Genomic DNA, 21,081 nt, shown 5'->3' with positions numbered 1-21,081 from the left:
TACCTGGCGCTGGGCTCTTAGAGTTTCTCAAATATTTCTCAGCACTTGGCTTTCTGTCATTCCCCAGTTAGGTCTGTGACATCCTGCAAGTGCAGGAGATGCTCCAGAGGGTGCTGATTTCAGCCTTCATCATTACCATCATCACGATGAGTGATGTGCCAGACATAGAATGGGCCAAAGAAAAGCATTTAAAATGACCAGTTTATTAATTTGTACAATTATTTTTGGCACTTTTGTGGTACACCAAGTACCATGTGCTAGGCTGTGTTGTATGTACAAAGACTGGACATTTTACTGCTATTTTTTCCCTTGGTTTGTGCACCTTCTGTCATTACAGATTTCCAAGGAAGAGCCCACCTTGAATCCCGGATATGAAGCAGAGTTTGCAGATTTTACCCCATAGCTGAAATGATTTCCCCCTTTTAGGTGCAGTTTGAGCATTGCTCACTCCAGCTGTTGGCTTTGCTGTATTTCTGCTGCTGGGCAAAAAAAAATATGTGGAGAGACAACTAAACTATTGTTTCCTCTTGTGTGTAGGGACAAAGTTTTCAACTTTATTTTTAAGTTTCTTCAGTTGATTCTTCCAGTTTCTTCCATTCTCTGCTGTTGGTACTGGTGTAAAAGGTACTCATCCAAATTCTGACCTGGCTGACTGAAGCCACAATGACCAGAGGGAGGGGATTTTTTTAATAGATGTATTTTATATATTATTTATTTATGTTGTTAGAACATCCTGACCTGCTTGAAAGGCCTGAAACTATGCCCAAATGTTGATGTAACTTTGCAATATCTTGCTTGAACAGAAAGTTAAGCAGTGGCTTATCCTGTCCTGCCTTTGTGTGGAAGGCCCCTCTGTCCTGAGCTTTGTGCTGAACCCATGGATGTGTTTGATTGCTTGGAACAGCTCCAGTCCCTCTTTCTGGGAACACCCCTTTGTGGCACTTCTTTGCAAGCCATAATAATTTTGTATATTGAAATTGCAACTTCCAGCCCAAACTGAAAATGGGGCAAAAGCCAATGTAGGAGACCTTTTTTTTCAGCAATATCAAGGTGCTGTTTGTGGAGAGCAGTCCCTCATTTTGCACATTCATTCCGGGTTATGAATTTAGTTATTGAATTTATGTATTACATTTTTTATTTTCTCTTAATCCCTTTCAGACATGGGTCCAGTGTTCCCCACCACGCTCTTCCAGCAGTTAGCAAACAGTTCAGGTTGTTCTGATTGATATCAGTAAAGTTGTCTGGATGCATTCCCTGAAAAGAGGGAAATAAGACAAATATGAAGAGTGTTGTGATAAAATAGGGGAAAATCCTTAATCCTGGGAACTGAATTTCCTATTGGTGAAGGGTTTTTTGGCTGTAGTGGCTGTTCCTCCTTTGAGAAAGTATAAAACCTCGATTCACACATGAACTCAGCTGACTCTGGCCTGGTTGAGGCCATCACCCCAAAGTGTCAGACTTGGTTTGAGGTAAAAATAGGCATTATAATGTAAACCTGCACTGCCTTGGGCTTGTGTTAAAGTGTTGGTTCAGGAATGGTTGGACTCAGTGATTTTTTGGGGGTCTTTGCCAGCCTGGCTCTGTGAGGGCCAGGGGAGGCTCAGGTTGGACAGTGGGAAGTATTTCTTCCCTGAAGGATTGGTTAAGCACTGGCAGGGGCTGCCCAGGGCAGGGCTAGAGTCACCATCCCTGGAGTGGTCAAAAAATTGGATGTTCTATTTCAGAATAGAATTTAATTGCAGGATTTGGCCAAAGGCTGGACTTGATGGCCTCGGAGGTCTTCTCCAGCCTCAGTGATCCCAGGAAGTCCCTCATAAGCAGCAGGTTGGTGAGCGCTGGATGGGATGTGTGGCACATAAATTTGGCTACAATTTACTGGTTGGGTTTGTAACTTGAGGTGTTTGTGGGATATTCCCTGGGTTCTCTGCACATGCGGAATTCTTCCCACCAGAAGTGGTTGCTCAGTGTTGGCTGGATCATCCACATTCCCAGGTCTTTTGTATGGTCTGTGAATCCTCTGGGATCTGGTCACTTATTTGGTCTTTTTTAAAATAGATTATTTCACTTCACCTCCAAGATTTGCAGATACAGCAGGAAATGCTGGTTTTAACCATCAACCTCCCAATTCCTTAAGATCCAACTTTCCTTGGAGCCTGCCATGTTTATGGTGCTCAATTCCTTCAGGAATCTCTTCACTCTATATTAAAAAAAAACCTGTGAAGGAAATCTTGGCTGTAGAACGAGACATGCCTTATAGTTCTGTCTTTTTTTGGTCTCATTTTGGTCCAGTTGGTGGTAAACCAATAATGTGCAATACTAATTACTCACAGTTCCTTGAAGAAATGCCAAAACACAAAATGCTTTTGGGAGATTCTAGGGGAAGGTGTCCCCGCCCGTGGTGGGGCAGCTGGAGTGAGATGGTTTTGAAGGTCCCTTCCAACCCAAACCATTCTGGGATTCCTGGTCTAGACGTTGGCTGGCAGCTTCTTGGGGGTTTGTTCCATCCTGCAAAGCCAGTCCCGCTCTCTGTTTCCACCAGACACTTTCTCTGGGAAGTGCTGGGAATGAGAAATGCCAAAGAAAACAGATGGTGTTAGTTTTTCATGGCAGTAAAAGGTTAAAAGCAAATTAGTGAAAGCAAGAGAGTGAAATGAATGAGACCAATGTGGTGTGGTAAGAACTTCAGAGTTAATAATTAAAGAAACGTGAAGCCCTAAGGAGGTTTTGGTGCAACTCAAGGAGCATGAAGAGCTCAGACAGCTTTGCTTGGTAGTTTTGGGGTTCTTCTAGGCTGTCAAATTTTCTGCCAAAAATACAAATTGTGATTTAGTGGAACTTCTGGGTCTTTCGTTGTTCTCACCACGCTGTGTTGGACATCAAATTCTAGTCCACATTGGTGTGGGCCATGTCCCGCAGGTGCCTTGTTTTGGACTGAATCCTGTGAAAACCAAAGGGGGAACTGCTGTATGTGGGATCCCTTTAGTGATCCCTGTCCATCTCCTTTCCTTCATCAGCTCCAATTAGCTGCTTTGAATTTGATTTGATTTTTTCCCGTCATGTTTTCATTAATTTCAAAGCACTTCCAGGTTACTTTTGTCATTGTCTGTTAGGCTTGGGTTTGGTCAGATGTTTGCAATTGCAATCAGTTCCTATTTTTAATTTTGATTAAATATTATTTCTTCCTCTTCATTTGTGGCCAAGGATCTAATTTCCCCTCAAGCTTGAATGACTTTAGCTCTACCTTTTAAAATTTTATAAATTTGTCTTGTGACACAGCCCAGCGTGGAAGTTGTTAGGAGAGGATACAACTTCCTTCCTTACTGGAAGTTAGGCTGGGTCTCTTGGAATTGACCATCTTGGAGAAAGCAAGAGACTTCCAAAGGTTTTCCTTAGGGCTGCATTGAGTTGAGATGCAAAAAAAAAAAAAAAAGTTTAATTGTGAAGTAAAGCCTGAAACTCAAATCTCTTCTGAGCAGAAAAGCTGAGGTAGCTGAGCAGATTAAAACGAAATATTCTCAGATCGAGTAGATCTGCTCTTTTCAGGAACAGGGCAATTTTTACCTTGTGTGATTGAAAACCTGGGCCTGTCTGACATATCTGAGACATTCTGAGCATGCCCCTGAGTCCCTCAGGGACAGCAACCCAGGCTGGATGGAAGAAGGGAGAGGAATTAAACCAGAGTGACCAACTCAACCTGCAGGGACAAAGAGGAGCCCTGTAAAAGCATTTCCAAACTGGATTTTTATCCCTCCCAGTGGTGCTGCCCAAAACATCGTGAGGTTTCAGTGTGCTAAAATTGGATCAAATGCAGTCCCAGGTGCTGGAATTTCAGCAAAGTGGGAATTTGTGGGGCTCAGCTGAGCTTGACCATGGTTCCCAAAGTGCTGCACATGTCTTTAGGGATATTGGAAACCTTTTTTTAAATTTTGGCCTTAAAATCTGTGCATCTAAGACTTGCTGGGTGAGCCTGGTCTTCCTCCTGAGCTGGGGAAATGAGTCGGTTGTTGGGTCATTGTTATTTTTTAATCAGTTGTTTGTTTTTCAGCAGTGCTGGTGTCATCCTGCTGCTGGCTAGAAAGGAAGGGAACACATCCCAAATTTCTCCTGGGTTTTTTGGGACTTTATTATTCTTGCTTAGAATCCTGACCTGCTGCTTGAAATCCGTCTGTCACTTCCTTTTAATTTCTATTCCAAGTGCAACATCTTGTGCTCTTTCAAGATCCTGCAAAATTATGTGAACTTTTAATTACTTTTTATTTAATATTCCTTCTTTTTGGGAAGGAGGGGCAGCAGGGCAACAAAACCAGCTGTATTCCAGTGCTACACAAAGGCATGGAGGGTTTGAGTTTAAGGTGTATTTTTAATTATAAGAACATCTCTGTGTTTAGAACCTTTGAAGAACTTGTGAAGTGCAAAGAACAAAAACAAAGCCATAACTTGTGGTGTTTAGATTTTCCATAAAAGAAACCCTGAATAGAAAGGAGCATTTGCATGAAGAGCATGGGGAAAGATGATGTCTGACTTGTAGTGGTGGGTTAGAAAAACAATCAACAATCTTCAGAGTTCTGCAAATGGAATAAGAAATGATGGGTGAGGTGGGTCCCTGGGTTTGAGGAAAGTGGGTTTTGCTGATTAAAAAACTAAATAAAAAGTATTGCTAGCTCTGCACTGGTTATAGGTTGGATAAGCTGAGCTCAGTTCAGATATTAAATATAGATTTTAGCTTTGTTCTCTGAACTGAGATCTGTGGGGATTAAAGAAAGAAAGAAAAAATGGAAAAAAAATTAGTGATTTGTTTCCAAAGTCAGTATAGAAGCTTTAAATTGCCAGTGTAGAATCACTGAGGTTGGAAAAGATCTCCAAGATCATCAGTCCCAACCTTTAAATATGAACATGCAGTAACAGAATGAGATCTGTACAATGGAACCAAGGCTGTGTCTTGCAATGTGAATTTTGAGCACTGAGCAAAAGCATGAAGTGTTTTATTCACAGGTCTTAGTGGAAAGTTGGGTGCCAGCAAATGAGTTTAAAATACTTAATAAACTTCTAGAAGATTTTCTCTCCTTGGGAAGAATTCATGGCACAGAGTCTTAAAAAGAGTTACAAATAATTAATTCAGATAAATTGGAGGTTGCCTTGTTTCCTAGGCAGGGCGCCTTTAATTGGCAACTTTATTTTTATTGAATATTTAATGAGCAACTGGCAAATGTTTCCATAAGCACAATTTTCATGAGCATTTACTGGGTTTTGAGCAGTTTTTAATGAATTTAGACAAAGATGGAGCTGTTCAAACACGGTGTTGTTTCAGCATGGTGAGAAGTATTTACCAAAGATTATTGCAGAACTTGTTTAATGTGCATAGATAGTTTAAAAAAAACCCAACCCCAAACTGAACAGGCTTGAGGTTTCCTTGTGGGATTTTTTTTTTTTTATCACCAGACTGAGGGCCTGAAGGAATAGAGGAAGTGAATGGACACCAATGTATCCAAATATCTCATTTTGCCTAAAAGCAAGTGCCGGCAGATAAATGCCCATAAAGGGATTTCTTTCTTAAGCCCCATGGATTTTTTTTTTTCTGCAACTTTTTGTGTGAGTTCGAAATGAAAACCATTCATCCAGTGCCCCAAAGAAGGGCCTTATTGAATGGAATAACAGTGTAATGTACCATTGAAGGCAGGATTGAAAGTGATTATCTTGTTAACTCTTGACAGTTACCGCCAGCTTGAAATAGAACTGGCAGGCTTGATTTGCAAATGAATTAGAGCTTTTTCATTTGGTGCCAGGATCATCTTTTTATATTCTGATATGACAGATGCTATGTTCCATGCTTTTGTTTCTCTTCACTCTTCTACTTGCAAATAAAAAACAAAAGATTATGATAGTAATTTTATTTGCATCTTTTCTCTAGGAGTTTGTTCTTTGTCTCAAAGTTTTTAATCTTATATTTTTTTCAACAATTTGTTTGAGAATAGTATTGTTCCTGCAGAATAAAATTTCATTAGGTTAAGTACAGTAGTAATTGGGTGAATGAGGGGATTTAGAAGCTTTCAGAAAATGGAAAATCGATTGTACTCAAATTGTTTTAGTGCTTAGAACATTTAAATTTCCTCCCTGACTTACACTTGCATTTAATATTCCTCAATGCCACGAGCAGAGGAAAAGCTCACGTTTCAAATATTTCTGCTCACACTCTGCTAATGGCAGGACGTGTAATTAGTGGCTGCCTTAATGCTGATCAACTGTGTTTATATTCTGCAGCCATCCCACCACAGATGGGGAGGTGGTGGGTATGATAATTATTGTGCTCTCCTTCTATGTTCCTCATTAACCTGTAACACTCTCTACCAGTCCGGAGAGTTTTTCCCATAGTTGTGCTTCCCAACGTTGGAACTTGCTGGGCTTTGTTTAATATTCAGCCCAGCCTTGTGGGCATTTACACTGCCGGGCTTTCTGCTACTTTTGTAATCTGGTTTGTACTTTGAGGCCAATTAGCAGCACTTCCGACTGCCACTGATGTCCATTATGGAAATGTTTTCCTACACTTTCACCTACAGGATGTGTTTTAATTGAATATCTACTAAATAATATTACAGAGAAGGTAAACCAGGCCAAAGTTGTCTAATTTATTTAAGGCTGGTTAACAGAGCCCGTGACATTCCGGAGCCCCACGTTTAATTGCCTCTGTTTGCTGGGAATGCAGACGGGGAGGAACGAGGCTTCCCTCCTGAAAGGGAGCAGGAGGAGAAATCCCACCCAGCCAGCCAAAACCAGGGGAAAACCCAACCAAACCCCACTCCACGTTGGAAAACTCCAAGCACTTGCACATTATGGTGTCCTTGGAATCACCAAGTTGAGCTGAGGAGTGGCTTTAAGGCAGCCAGGACAGAGAAATCAGCTTTGGTTCATTTATGGGATTTTCGTACCTGACCTGAAGCCTCTGTAAAACAAAACCAGGAGATTTTGGGTAGTTATTTTGTCTCTTGTTTACCTGGGAAAGACTGACCAAGAAATGCAATATTTTTATAGGGTCTATTTGAAAATACTGCTTTTATCAACACTGTATTTTGGGGTTTTTCCTCCTCTGTTTAGTTTCAGTATTTATTTCAACTGTATGAAGTCTTTGATTTTACTCTCTGAGCCAGGGTTATTACATATTTCCCCCTCTTGAATATTTGATAAGGTCTCTTGGGAACTGATTTTCCTCCTCTCTAGGATAACGTATTATGGAAATGGTTTCACCTTGTGTCCTGTTTAAAGTGCCTGGTTTTAGCATGATTCGATTTGGTTTGCATTATATTCCACTGAGTTCTTTGGCACTTCCAAGCTACTCCAGTGTGTTTGTGAGGGGGGTGACTTTGGCTTTTCCTCCTGCTTTTGCTAAGTGACCTTCGTAGGATCTTCTTGGCTCTTTGTTGCATTTAAATTTATTAGTAATTGGCCAAACTTCCTACTGGTTTTTCCTGAGATAAATTATTTGGATGATTGGAGTGAGGGATCCACTGGGCTCAGGACCACCAGCTTTGGGGTCTTTGCTCTCCAGGATCAGCTCCAGATCATTTGAAGTTGATACTTGGTAGAACAAAACAGCATTTCACACTTTAAAAACAGTATCGTGGATGCTTTTCCTCTCGGGGTGTAGGATTCCCAAACCCAAACCGTTTGCTTTTCTTGAGGAGTTTAAGGTGCAGAAAAGATTGGGAAGAGCAGCAGTGTCTCATCTTGGGATATCCTGAGGCAGAAACACGCAGTGTGTCATTGCATGGAAGCCTTAGGTTGGACTGGATGATCCTAAAGGTCTTTTCCAACCCAGTTCATTCTGTGATTCCGTGGTTTTTTCAACTCCCTTGATTAATGGTTAGTTTGATACAGGGAGTATTTTTAGGAGCATGAATATATTCTAGGTTAAAAACATGATCTCAGCAAGTGCTAGGGAATATTTTAAATTTAATTTACTGGGAAAGGAAGTTCTCATCACCTCAGTCACTGTGGGTTTAAGTAATCCCAGACCTGGTGAAACTTGGAGAATCCCAGAATGGTTTGGGCTGGAAGGGACCTTAAAACTCTTCCAGTTCCACCTGCTGTGTGGGCAGGGATGGAACTTCCTTAATTGAATTCCCAGCTTCTTGCTGCAGGTCCCTCATGACCAGGATTCAAGTGCAGCTGGAATTTTTTTCCCCTGGCATTGCTGAAACATTTGGATGAGCCTGAGTTTCATTTACTGGGTTTAAGGGATGATTTTAAATACATGCATGTCAAGTGGTGTTTCACTGCAAATCTTGACTTTAGTGGGGAAACAATTCCAGAGCTTCTCTGGTAGGAAAAAGGAAACCTCAGGAATAAAATCAAACTTGCCTAATGAACCAAAGAAATGAAGGTGCTGCTCTGGAGATGGTCTGAAAGGCAAATACTTGCCTTGTTGGGGACTCTGGGGTGTAAAACATAATTACCTGGTAATGATATCAAATTAATACAACTATATGGTTTCTTCAATGTGAGCATTGGAATGCTGGATGTGCAGGAAGCTGCTCCTGGTGTGTATTTGTGGTGTTTCGTGGTTGAAAATTCTGCAGGCACTCAAGGCTACGTGGGAGACCGAGCTGTGACCATAGGTCTGGTTTTTGCCTAAAACAACAAATGAAATATAGTATTAATGGGAGTCTTGTTTGTATAATTTATGTTACCAATAATAAAATTTAAATATGTGATCATTATATATAATTATACAAACATAACTAATTTTATAATATAGTTTATGGTATGTATTTAAGATATATGACTATTATGTAGAATGATATAAATATAGCTGTAATTATGCAATATAATTTATTGTATTGTATATATAATGCAGTATAATATAGAATACAGAATATAATTGCGTAAGATCTATAATATAATCTGTTGGTTAACTGAAAGATAAAACCCTGCCATAGCGTGGCTGATTGATGCCCAGCAGCCTCAGGCTGGGAAGAGGTTTTCATTGGAAGTGACAGGTGCCCCAAGGTTTATTTAGGACAAGCTCAGCCTTGTCCTGGTTAGTTTGATAATGTTTTCCTTATGGATGTTCGAGCACTGCATTTCCTGCGTTAGGGCCTTGTGTTACACCAATATTCCTGTCTGGGCTGCCTCAACTACAAATTGGCTGAACAGCTCGTGACACTTTTTCAATATTATTACATTAAACCAAGTGGATTTTGATTGATAACCTAATATTCAACTAATGCAAAACATCAATCATGGCGAGTATATTAATTATTTAATATTGCAGCCTAATTCAGGAATCGATGTGCTGCAGGAGGGGAAGGGAAACTCGCTGTTCCCAGAAGGTTTGAGACAGGGGATGATGAAAAAAAAGCCCCACCAAGCCCTGCTCTACCTCCCGTGTGTTGGTTCGATACAAATCTTTATTCATTTGCCAATAATCTCTTCACATTTTCCACTTCAGGACCTTTTTTATCAGTTTTGAGGCCTGTAATTGAATTAAGGCTGCTTTCAGCACAGGCTGGGGGGAGATATTGATGGCAGGGATGGGCCTGACCTGGGAGCTCCTCCCAGCCCTGCCCTGCATCCCTCTCCCAAAGCAATTCAGGCCTTGAAGGCCAGGTAGCACCTCCAAAATGGATCATGGAACCACGGGATGGTTTGGGGTGGAAGGGAGATTAAATCCTGTCCATCCCACCCCTGCCATGGCAGGGACACCTCCCACTGTCCCAGGCTGCTCCCAGCCCCAGTGTCCAGCCTGGCCTTGGGCACTGCCAGGGATCCAGGGGCAGCCCCAGCTGCTCTGGGCACCCTGTGCCAGGGCCTGCCCACCCTCCCAGCCAGGAATTCCCAATTCCCAATCTCCCATCCAGCCCTGCCCTCTGGCACTGGGAAGCCATTCCCTGGCTCCTGTCCCTCCATGCCTTGTCCCCAGTCCCTCTGCAGCTCTCCTGGAGCCCCTTTAAGCCCTGGAAGGAGCTCTGAGCTCTCCTTGGATCCTCCTTCAGGCTCAAGATGTGGGAGACAATTTGGGATAAATCCAGTGTGGCTGAGAAGAATAAATTCTTTCAAAATTCAAATAGTGAAAATACTTTTTTTTTTTTTCCCCCTCTCACTTCATTAGGGACATTTAAATAGAAGAAAACCATGTAGCAGATTTTTGGAAAAGCTTTAGGAAATTACAAATAATTAGTAATTGTAGTACCAGTAATTGGTAATACTGTGGTATTAACTGATTCCCTGCAATCCTCACGGGCTGGTTTCTCCTTGTTTGCTGTGGCAATGACCCACCTTCCAAGAGGTGATGTTGGAATTAGGTAGAACCTGGAGCTGATGGAAGCAGGAGCCATCTCCTTGTTCAGTGGGTTGGGATTTGGGGAATTTTAAATTTGTTTTCCATTGGATTTTGTAATTTTTTCCATAGCAGGATGTGTTAAGGATTAATTTTCCCTCTGAATTCTTGCCTTTCGGTGTTTTTCCTTGGATAGTTTGGTCCATTTTTTTTTTTTTGGAGCTGCCTTCATGTAAAATTTTCCCCATTTTCTGTCTGTACGTTTGTATTTTTTGCAGCTTTCAGGAATCAGATGCCAAGCTGCAGCATGGCTGCCACGACCCATGGAATGAATCACAATTCCTTCTCTGTCACCTTGGAAAGGGGCACGGGATTTCAGTAGGGTGGCAAAGCAGAGCCACGAGCACCAAACGAGGATTTGATGAACTACCCCGTGCCCTGGCCTGGCTGATTCTTCCCAGTGTAAATAGTGGGACAATTAGATTAAAAATGTTGGTTTTAAACATGTATCCAGTGGCATTGCTATGGTTTGTAGCAGTTTCAGGGCAGGTGCTGTTTGGGGGTTTAATTCTGTCACTGTGCATTAGGATAATCAATATCTTTTAGGCGTTACAGGTAAATATTTGTATTAAAATCAAATATTTTACACACTGGAGAAATGACCCAGCTTTGCCATTTCAGAGTTAAACAGAAATCATTGCAGACAAGGGTTTAGCAACTATTTAGAACTTTTGTTCTTCTCTTACAGGGACTCTGCAAACATCAAAGCTGGATTAGAACATCTGGTAAGTTTTAATTTTCTCTTGAACATTTGCATCATCTTTGATATCTGCATTCCAAATGAACACTTTTAAATGAGCTTTGAATACCTTGAATTGAGAAAGTCAACCATTTCCCAGAGGGTCAGGGTACTGTTATTGTGTGAAGGCACTCACATTTTCATTTATCTCCCCATTTCAAGGGAATTTTAATTTTTTTAATTTACTTTTTTTTGATGTAGAGATGAAATAAACCGGCCTACAATCCCTGGATTGATGATTGCCTTAATTATAAACAAAAATTGTTTGGTGTTGGATTTTTGGCATATCCTGATCTGAAAACAACAAACTTGTGATTAAAAAAAAAATATAAAAAAAAAAAGAAAGACAGGGACACAATCAAATATTGCATGCATAAATATGGTGTGTTTGAGTCATTTGGAGGCTGTGAAAGAAGTGCACAGCTTTGTGTTTTCTCTTGTCTTTGCTTTATGAATAATGGATTGACTTAAATTCCATTCAGGGCTGCAGCAGAAAATAATAATAATTGAGGTGCAAAATATTTCTGGTTTAAATAAACATATTAAACCCACAAGTGATGGCAAGCCAGGCTTAGCATTAAAAACTTGTCAGTTGATGAAAACTGGGAAAAATAAAATCTTGTCACAAGTCAGGAGCTGGTTGAGCCTCACATGTTGGTATCAGCAATCAGTGGAACATTAAATAGTTCATCTAAAGTGATTATTAAATCCCATTAAATTAAAATATTCGCTATTAATGGCACATCCATCCTGAGAAGGGTTTAATGTTTTCATGGAATAATTAAATAATCCCCACGGTTCCATAGTGCTGTTAAAAACATCGTGTGTTGCACTGGAAAAAATTGCTTTTCTCTTGTTGGGAATCATGTTGGGAATCACTTGGGAAGGGTGATTTGTAGGAGCTTGGGTACCAGTATCTCCTGGGAGTGCTAGAGGGATGGAAAGGATGGCCATCCTGGTGGGATGGATATCCTGGTGGGATGGACAGGATGGCTATCCTGGTGGGATGGCCATCCTGGTGGGATGGAAAGGATGGACATCCTGGTGGGATGGGTATCCTGGTGGGATGGACAGGATGGCTATCCTGGAGAGATGGACATCCTGATGGGATGGACAGGATGGCTATCCTGGTGGGATGGACAGGATGGCTATCCTGGTGGGATGGCCATCCTGGTGGGATGGATATCCTGGCCCAGTTCTCAGGAGCTCCCCTTTTCTAAAGGTGCCATGTGAGAAATGTGTTGGGAATCAGCAAATGGAATAAGGAGCAGAATTCTTGGAGCAGCTGGCAAATCCATCTTGTTTGCTGCTTCCAGGGGGATCTCAGCTGCGGGTTGAGTCCCCTAAATAAATTTTAGGAACGTTTTGCCTCCCTGCTGGTGGCAGGGAGTTGTAATCCAGCAGCTTCCTGGGATTTTTCTCGTGCACAATGAAGCTGCTTCGCTCCTGACAGATTGACTTTGGCTGGGACTTGTTCTAAACTGGGACTTCTGCCACAGCAGGAGCTGCAGGCCTGGTTTAGAACAACAAATGTTCCCAAAGAGTGGGAAGGAAGAGGCTCTGTGGGCTTGGAGTAGCCTGGGGAGGTGGGGAGCAGGAAGAGAGTTGAGTGGTGTTCAGGGTTTCTCTGGGATTGGGGCAAAATGTGCTGGAAATATCCCCTGTGGAATGAGGATGCCTTAAGTGCTTATAGGGTAACTCACAATAATTTGGAATAAAATTATGTCTTCATTAAATAAATGGGCTGCTTTGCATTTAGAATGCCAGCACTGGGCAGGAAGGGACCTTAAAGATCCCTTGAAGAGATCTTGTGTATCTTACAGATCTTATAATATCTCATTCTACCCCCTACCATGGGCAGGGAATGAAAGATCTGTCAAAAACCTCCAGGTTTGAGGCTTTTTTTCCCTTTTCCCTTTCATCTTGGAAAATCTGTCCTAGGAATGGGTGCTCGAGGAAACAAACTGTTTCCCAAGGCACCTGCAGGTAGGAATATTTGTGCTGGAAACTGTTCCATATCCCAAGATTTTGCCCATAAAGACCTTTTGGACTCCAATAAATTATAGGGATATTCCTCAAAAGATCTCAGCCACACAATTCCGGCTCTGCTACTTTAATTCCCACATCTCCAAATATGTGTAAGGAGGTTTTTCCCGCCTTAAGAGTCTTTATCTTGATTTGATAATCTGTTATTGAGTCCCTTCTGTGAAAAAAGGGTGTTTGACAATTTGTGATTTACCAGAGTCTGGACTGACAGGACAAGAGGGAATGGCTTCAAACTGAAAGGGAGTAGGTTTAGATGGAATACTGGGAAGGAATTCCTGTGTCTGAGGGTGGGCAGGCCCTGGCAGAGGGTGCCCAGAGCAGCTGGGGCTGCCCCTGGATCCCTGGCAGTGCCCAAGGCCAGGCTGGACATTGGGGCTTGGAGCAGCCTGGGACAGTGGAAGGTGTCCCTGCCCATGGCAGGGGTGGCACTGGATGGGCTTTAAGGTCCACGTCTTTCTTTGATCTGGTGAACCAAAAAAAACCCAACCAAAAAAACCCCTCTCCTTTATTAGGTGTCAATATTTTATGAGGTGTTTCTTTTTATTAAGTGTTAGTATTTATTTCCTGGCTGTCACTGTGCTGGCCCCTCGCTGATCGTTGCTCTCCGAGTTTCTCACCTGTGGTGTCACAGCCCCGTGGTCCTCAGGTGGCCACAGGACAGTGATGTCTGACAGAGTCCTTGGCTTCCCAGCGAGCTGTAAACCAAGCAGCCAATTATTTGTGTTCACAAACAATTAATTAACGCTCTTAATACGAGTAATTATGTTTATCTTGCTGTCCTGGCAAAATTCCATGCTGGTCAATTATGTTCTGCAGGCTTGAATTGTCTCTTACAGAGGCCGAATGGAGGGTTGGGATTTTCCCCTGTTGAAACTGATTTATTTAAAAATAAGATTTTTCACTTTTTTTTTTTTTACTAGAAGACATTTTATCTCACATGTCCTAAAAATTATTAAAGCTGAAAGAATTCCCTTAGGGAAACCACTGTGGTGTTCTTTGGGAATTACAATTTTCATGCCTCTTTGTGTCTGGCCTTTAGTTTGGTGCTTGAACATTAAACTTGAGTCTTCAACTTGAGTCTTTCTGATCTTCTCCTTCCTAAAAGGTGATGGATACATAGGAGATTCCTCATGGAGTGGGAAGTGTGAGAGCACAGCCACTGCTGAGGTAATTTTGGCAAGGTTATAATAAAATAACTCATCTTCTGCAAGTTTTCAAAAAATTAAGAATTTGTGAAATAATCAGGTTGGGCCCTTGTCTAAAATAGTGTTAAATATTAATTATGCAGATGAATTATTTGTAACTGATCAGTGATTAACTCTTACTATTTAGACTGTAAATATTGGCATTTTTGTAGACAAGCACTGAATTCTGCCATTGGATTTTACCTGGTTTTGGTTGCATTGAGCCCAAAATGTTGTTGACCAGCATGAGGTTACAACCTAAACCACTGCAGTCTCCCAGGGTGCAAATGAACACAGAGGACCTGAAGGGCCCAGTGTTTGTTCCTGCAAAGTATACATTAGATGAGAAAGAAAGAAAATTTTATGTCCATTAAAAAATATTTAAGTAACTTAAATGTGAATTTTATCTTCGTATGGAATAGAGATGAGCGTTGTCATCGTGTTCCAGCTACCACGCTGAGAAATGTGGTGATCAGAGTGCATAAAATGGTTTATTGCCATCACAGAATGGTGGAATTTGTTATTCCTGATTAAAAACACACCACGGAGAGCAGGAATTGGGCACCTTTCTAAGCTTTACACCAGGATGCTCACATTTTTCAAGTATCCAGAACACAGGATTGATCAAACTTAGTGAAAAGGGACCTTTTCTGTTCACCTGTTTGCAAAATGGATGAGAGGAAATGGCCTCAGGTTGCTCCAGGGCAGGTTTAGGTAAAATATTGGGGAAAATCCCTTCATGGAAAAGGTGGCCAAGCATTGGAACAGGGCAGTGGTGGAATCCCCATCCCTGGAGGGGTTTAAAAGCCCTGTGGATGTGGCACTTGGGGACATGGTCAGTGGTGGGTTAATGGTTGGACTCGATGGGCTTGGAAGGCTTTTCCAACCCAAATGATTCTGGGATTCCCTGGTAAATGACACTTTTATAAATAATAGTTCACTGTAATTTGGTGGTTGTATTACAGTCACCTGAACCAGGCCTTGCAACTGGATCATCTTCAAGGGCCTTCCAACCCAAACCATTCCATGAATTTATGAAAAAACCCCTCTGATTTGCATCACTTATTAACTAATAAGGGATGGTTTCACTTGAAGGTTGAGACATATCACTCAAAGTATTCTTCCTGGTGTAAATTCCTAAAATTAATTCTCCTGAGCTTTTCCATAACTGTGCTGAGCAATGGGTGAAATTTCCAGTTGCAAACGTTGTCCCAGTCTGAGAGGAAGGGAGTGAAGGTTGGGGGGTGGAGAGGTTTTTCCACCTATTACCAAAGTGACATTTGTATCCAGGGACATCCCAAATTTCCACTTGGATGGGCTGGAGAGCCACTAAGTGTCCAATGGGAGGCACTGGCTTGGAAGGTGCTTTTTGAGGAGCAGTGCTGGGTCTGGCTGTGTCCCCTGTTGAAGGGGGCCCCTCGTGTCCCTGGCTTGTCCGTTGGTGGCTGATGGACCCTCTGCCTGTGCCAGGGTTGGCATCCCAAACATTCCCCTTGTTCAGCAGCAGCCTGGCCCTTGGAAATCTTTCCAGCTCCTTCAGGAGCTTTGGATCAGGTTCATATTAGGTAATCACGCCGCAGAAGATCAGTGGCTTATGAATATCCATGGAAAAACGCATCCTGTTTGGCTCCATTTGCCTACAGGGATGAAATACGGGCTGCTCCTGCAGAGGGGCTCTGTGGATCCGGAGGATTTGTGGAGAACCTACTGCACTGAGTGTGTATTAAATTAATGTGCACACACCACTTGTATTTGTTCCAAGGTTTTGCTGCTTTTAGTCGCAGATGTGAATCAAACAACCGGGGGATCAAACCATCAGAGGCAGAATATGTTAATGGCACAATATTCAAAGGGTTGCAGTAGTTTGTTGTTCCAACGGTGACAAATGTTGTAGAAACTTGGTAAGAGAACCGAGTTTTGCCCTGTCACTTCCCATTACCAACGGGCTCAGAAACCAGAGCCACTCCACATGAAACAGCACTTTAATGTCTGTGTGTCTTTATTAAAAAGTAAACTTTGATCACTCTCATTTACCACCGAGGCAGAGGTGCCTCCCCCACCCTTGGCCGTGGTGAGGACCCCGTGACCTTTCATCCATGTGATCCCCATGCCTTTATTTGGCTCTCCCTTTGTCACCCCGCTCGTATTTACCCCAGAAATTTGTTTGACTCGCGCTCTCCGCTGTAAACTTGAAAAGGCCAATGGGAGCGGCCCCGATGCGGCTCCGCAGACGGATGAGAGGAGTGATCAGCTGAGGTAAATAACGCTGTAAAATATCAAGAGTGTGATTTTCCCTGGCATCTGCATAAAACCCCCGGCACGTGCGGGTGTTGTTTCCAATCGCGCCGGCGGTTTGTTCGCAATTCCCGTAATTTGATCGTGGCTGATGAAAAGCTGACAAGATTTCCACAGCGCCCCATTAGATGAAAGCAGCATGAAACCAGAGGTTAATCTGCAAACAGATTTTCCTGCTTATTACTCTAATGATTCCATCAGATTTGATGTAGCAGGCTGCGAGGCGTCTCTCGGCAGCAACAGTGTGCTCGGGTTTGATCTCCGTGCTCATTAAATGATGGAGTAATTTGGGTGACCTCTGACCAGGTGCACATCTCCTCATAATTGCACGGCATTCTGATGGGGAAATTACTGGCGAGAACCCCGAGTATTCGTCCCGCTTCCCGAGTCGAAAAACTAACAAAAGAAATATTGCATTAATTTTCAAATGATGATATTACATTTAGTGCCTGGGCCCCATATATCAAAATCTGAGAACTGCTCAGTTACTCGCTGCTCTTAATCTTAATGGTATCTGTGGATGTCAAGGGCATGGAGGAAATTAAATCGGAAAGTGCAGATAGACCTAAGAAGACATTATCTCTTGATGATTGCAGTTTTGATAGGTATTTCAGTGAATTTCATTTTCGCAGAATGCTGGAAGATGAGTTAGCCACCAGATTTTCTCATTTTTCTTCCCCGTGATTTATGTGAGTTGAGTATAAAACTTTTTATGGGAGTGCAGTTACGGCAGATGAGAGGTAAATTAATGCACTGGGTTTCCATCTCGGCCCCGCGCGCAATTGTCAGAGCTGTACATACGTAATGGGGCCCATCATTATTCAGGGTTGTTTACATTCAAAATATGTAATGAAATCTGTTCAGAATAATGAGGGAAATAAAAGTTTAGAAAATTGTAAAGGTCATGAAGTTTGAGAAATGATGCAATGCTCCCAAAATAACATTTAGGCAATATAAATTACATTATTATGCACCAACTCTGCCTTATAGAGACATGAAGATAAAGTGCTTTCGACGAGTAAAATGCTGTTAGTGCTCTCTGAAGTATGAGAATGTGTAAAATGTTTCTGATTTCATATTCTGGTTTTGTGCATATTGTGGAAAAATATATAAAGGAACTTTATGGAGGGCAGTGGCTGCTTCACTGTGCCCAAGTTTAAATGCATTTTCTGGGAGGGTTTTCTCCAGCAAACAAACACTTTGGCAGAAATGTAATTGATTGTTAATCTAATTATTGAGGCCACCATCGAATTCATCTTTTTGGGGGGTTCTTTCTCCTCTTCTTTTGGGGATTTTGCATGGAGGTCTTCGATACGAATGTATTTTATTGCATATACTGAAGAGGGATCTTGGCACAATACTGAGATGAAGCATAAATTTGCCCAACTATCCGTGCTCTGCACCTAAGATACAAATCTCTGCACCCTGATTTTATGCAGGTGCTCCTCAGGATAATTATGTTTTGCCCTGCACATTTTATATTGTATTTATTTGTCAAAAGAAGCAGCCAAAAGCATGAAACACGGGTCATTTTTTGAAAAGTTAAAACAGCAGATCTGTGCCATCCCAAAAACGGTGCAGTGGGGGTGAGTTGATCATTGAATCTGAGAGCAAAGAGAAAACGCGCTTTTGTTCAAAGTATATAATCTTGATTAAGTTCAGATTAATTCCTGGGTAATTAGGCATGATTTTGGGTCGATTGTCAGATAATTTTGAAATGGTGAGTGCTAATTGAGAGCTCACTGGGTCGTTGTGATATTTGAAATGCTTTTCATTTTTAAAATGGGGGTTTTTTTCTATTATTTTTCAATTGCCGCATTTCAATGCAAAGATCCCAAAGGGGATGAGATTCCCTTTTCCCGAAAAACTCTAATTTATTTAGAGAAAACTCCTCTCTTAGTGGAAAAAGTAAAGCAAAAATTCAAGTATAAACCCCTCCTGTTGTTAATTAATCCCTGTTACCTGTTGGTCGTGCTCCTGTTTTTCCAGCCAGTCCATCCTTGGCTGGAGCTCTTTCCAAAGCAGTTTATGATGTGTTAATTAAAAATTTTCGTTTCAGAACCTGCATTTATCTGCTGCTGTTTTTATATTCTCCCACGACTTTGTTGTAGCATAACACAGCAGCAGTTTGAAACGGTGATAAAAGATAAAAATGCACATTTAAGAGTTAAATGTTAATCACTTCAGAGTTTTTGTAAGCGGTGGGCATCGTTCTACCTTTAATTTTGGGTTCCACGCACCCCGCAATGCTCGGAAGAGCTCAGTTCTCACTTCACATTCAGCTCAGATTTGTAGTAATTTTCAAAGGGTAAATTAGGAATTATATGCATTTGTAGAATAACAACCAGATGATGTTGATGCAAAAATCTCTGTTCTGTCAGCTCTTTATCGGAATGTTGAGTTTTTTGGTGATTGTGGCTGAATTTCCATGCAAATGTCAATCTAAGGGATGATATCCCAGGCTGCAAGGAAATAAATAGAGGGGAGGTAATTTTTCAGCCTTTAGTGTATATCTGGGTGCAACATTATCCCTATTTCCTCTCTTATTAAAGAACCCACACAGGGTTTATGGCTGTGTAAGTTTAACACTTCCAGGAATTTTCCTTTTTAAAAGACCTGGATTTATGGATTAATTTTTTTAAAAAATCTTATTTACAACCCTCCCTATTTCTGCTGAGTGGTTAATCCATTTTGCTGTTTCCACTCCCAGTAGGAAGGCCTTTTTCCTTGCTTTTTTCAGGAATATTCACTGAAATGAATACATTGTTGTTTTCTGGTTCTTTTAAAGGAGTCCTTGCTGCAAAAACTGCTTTGAATTCCAAAAATCCCGGCTGTGTGCTTGAGCCATCCGGGCCATTTGCCACAGCCATTCCCTCCTGCCTTTGATTGTGTTCCAGTAATCCATTGTTGCTTATTCCTCACATTTTGGGTTGGTTTTAGTGGGAATAAGATGGGATTTTTCCACCCAGCCGGTGTTCCAGGGCTCTCTGAAGATCCTGCGTCGCTCTGGGAAGCGGCTCCTGGTTAAGTGGAGTGAGCCTAAAAATCCACGATTAAAGTTAACAAATCCAAACGTTTTAATGGCAGTTTGTGTCTTGGATGAGAGGAGGGAGAGGATTTGGGGAATCCTCAGCTGTGGAGCTGTGGCTCGTGTCAAAGTGCTGCTGACGTTTGGGGACACTTCAAGGTGATCTCCCTTTGATCTCGAATTCGTGTGAAAATTCCCTCGGGTGGGAAGCTCGGAGTCCCTTTGGTGTTGTAGCAGGAAATTCAGACCTTGCATCCGGTTGTTTAGAGCTGGGATTTTGTAGTTCTGCCTAATGCTGTCATTCCTCCTTGGGCTCTGAATTTAAGGATTGGGCCTTATCCTTGTTGCCTGTCTCCTTCCCAGTTTTGATAAATTGGCTGTCTTGGAGGAGGAGAACTTTGGGAGAGTTTTCCATCCTTTCTGTCAAGGTTCAGATGCTTTTTCCTGGCTCTGGCTGGAGGAGCCACATTCCATAACTGGGTTTTCCCTTTGCTGTGGTGTTGGTGTCTAATTAAGCTGGACTCTTCCCTTCATCATTGGTCATATTTTCTGGGGCCTTTACATAAATTAAAATCTGGGGTTTTTCTGCCCATTTTTTTGGTTAATGATTTCCCTTTCCTTAATTAGTCCATCTCTGATGCTGGATTCTTGATTTCTGTGGAAGTACCAAGAGCATCTGTGCATTCCACAGACAGAAATTACCATTATTCCATGCTTTACATGATTTTTCTCCACTTATAATTCGCTTTGATAAATTTAAGATGATATTTTTGGGAACAGGTAGGTCTGTATCCAGCCAGGACACTCCTGCCATAGCTTCTTCCAGAGTGTTGTTATTGATTAATTGTATCAGAGGAAAAACTCCAACTAGGACATAAATATCATTTTCCCATCCAATCTTTTCAGCTGATTTATGTCTGAAAATGCAGGGGTTTAATTCAAATAGTGCCAGATGTGCTTATTAGATTTCTGTGCTATTAATTCAGATTAGGAATTCTTCTTTGGGGTTTTATTTTTATATATTTAATGTGAAAAACGTTCCTTTATCAATCTGGAATTTGCTACCCTCAAAGACTTACATATGGAAAGGGTGACAACTGCAAATTCTCACTCTCCTTTGGTTTTACTTTTACTTTAATATTTTATGCTCCTGTGAAGTGTCTTCTCACACAAATAAGTTCTTTATTTTCAGTTTCTTTGGTATTTTTTTTTTTAATCACCTAAAGAGCAATAAATGGCAGAAAAGGAATCCAGCTTCCTATGGTAGACAAACCTGTCCCACAATCTTTTCCATGATTTCATCAAACCCTGTTTAAAAGCTGGCTGGCCTTAGGCTCCTTTGTTGCTCTCTCGTGTTGAGATTTGCTGGAAGTGGGATGGAAAATATTCCAGGTGAAGGCAGGCCACCGATTTATGGAACGCATTCAAATGTAATTATAGGTGTATCCCCTCTGATTAA

The 21,081-nt window shown here is 41.7% G+C and overlaps 1 protein-coding gene across 1 annotated transcript in view; it reads left to right on the top strand.

Moving 5' to 3' along the window:
- The window catches only part of RSRC1 (arginine and serine rich coiled-coil 1), a 100,545-nt gene that overhangs the window by 35,518 nt on the left and 43,946 nt on the right, over positions 1–21,081 (top strand). Inside the window, exon 6 of the mRNA XM_032119724.1 lies at positions 11,019–11,055. Coding sequence (XP_031975615.1) covers positions 11,019–11,055 — 37 coding nt within the window. The remainder of the gene's footprint in view (positions 1–11,018; positions 11,056–21,081) is intronic.

This window comes from Corvus moneduloides, chromosome 10 (genome assembly GCF_009650955.1).
Source record: "Corvus moneduloides isolate bCorMon1 chromosome 10, bCorMon1.pri, whole genome shotgun sequence".
Classification (NCBI taxonomy): domain Eukaryota; kingdom Metazoa; phylum Chordata; class Aves; order Passeriformes; family Corvidae; genus Corvus; species Corvus moneduloides.
The sequence above is the reverse complement of the archived record's forward strand: the minus strand, read 5'-3'. Positions and strand labels throughout refer to the sequence as shown.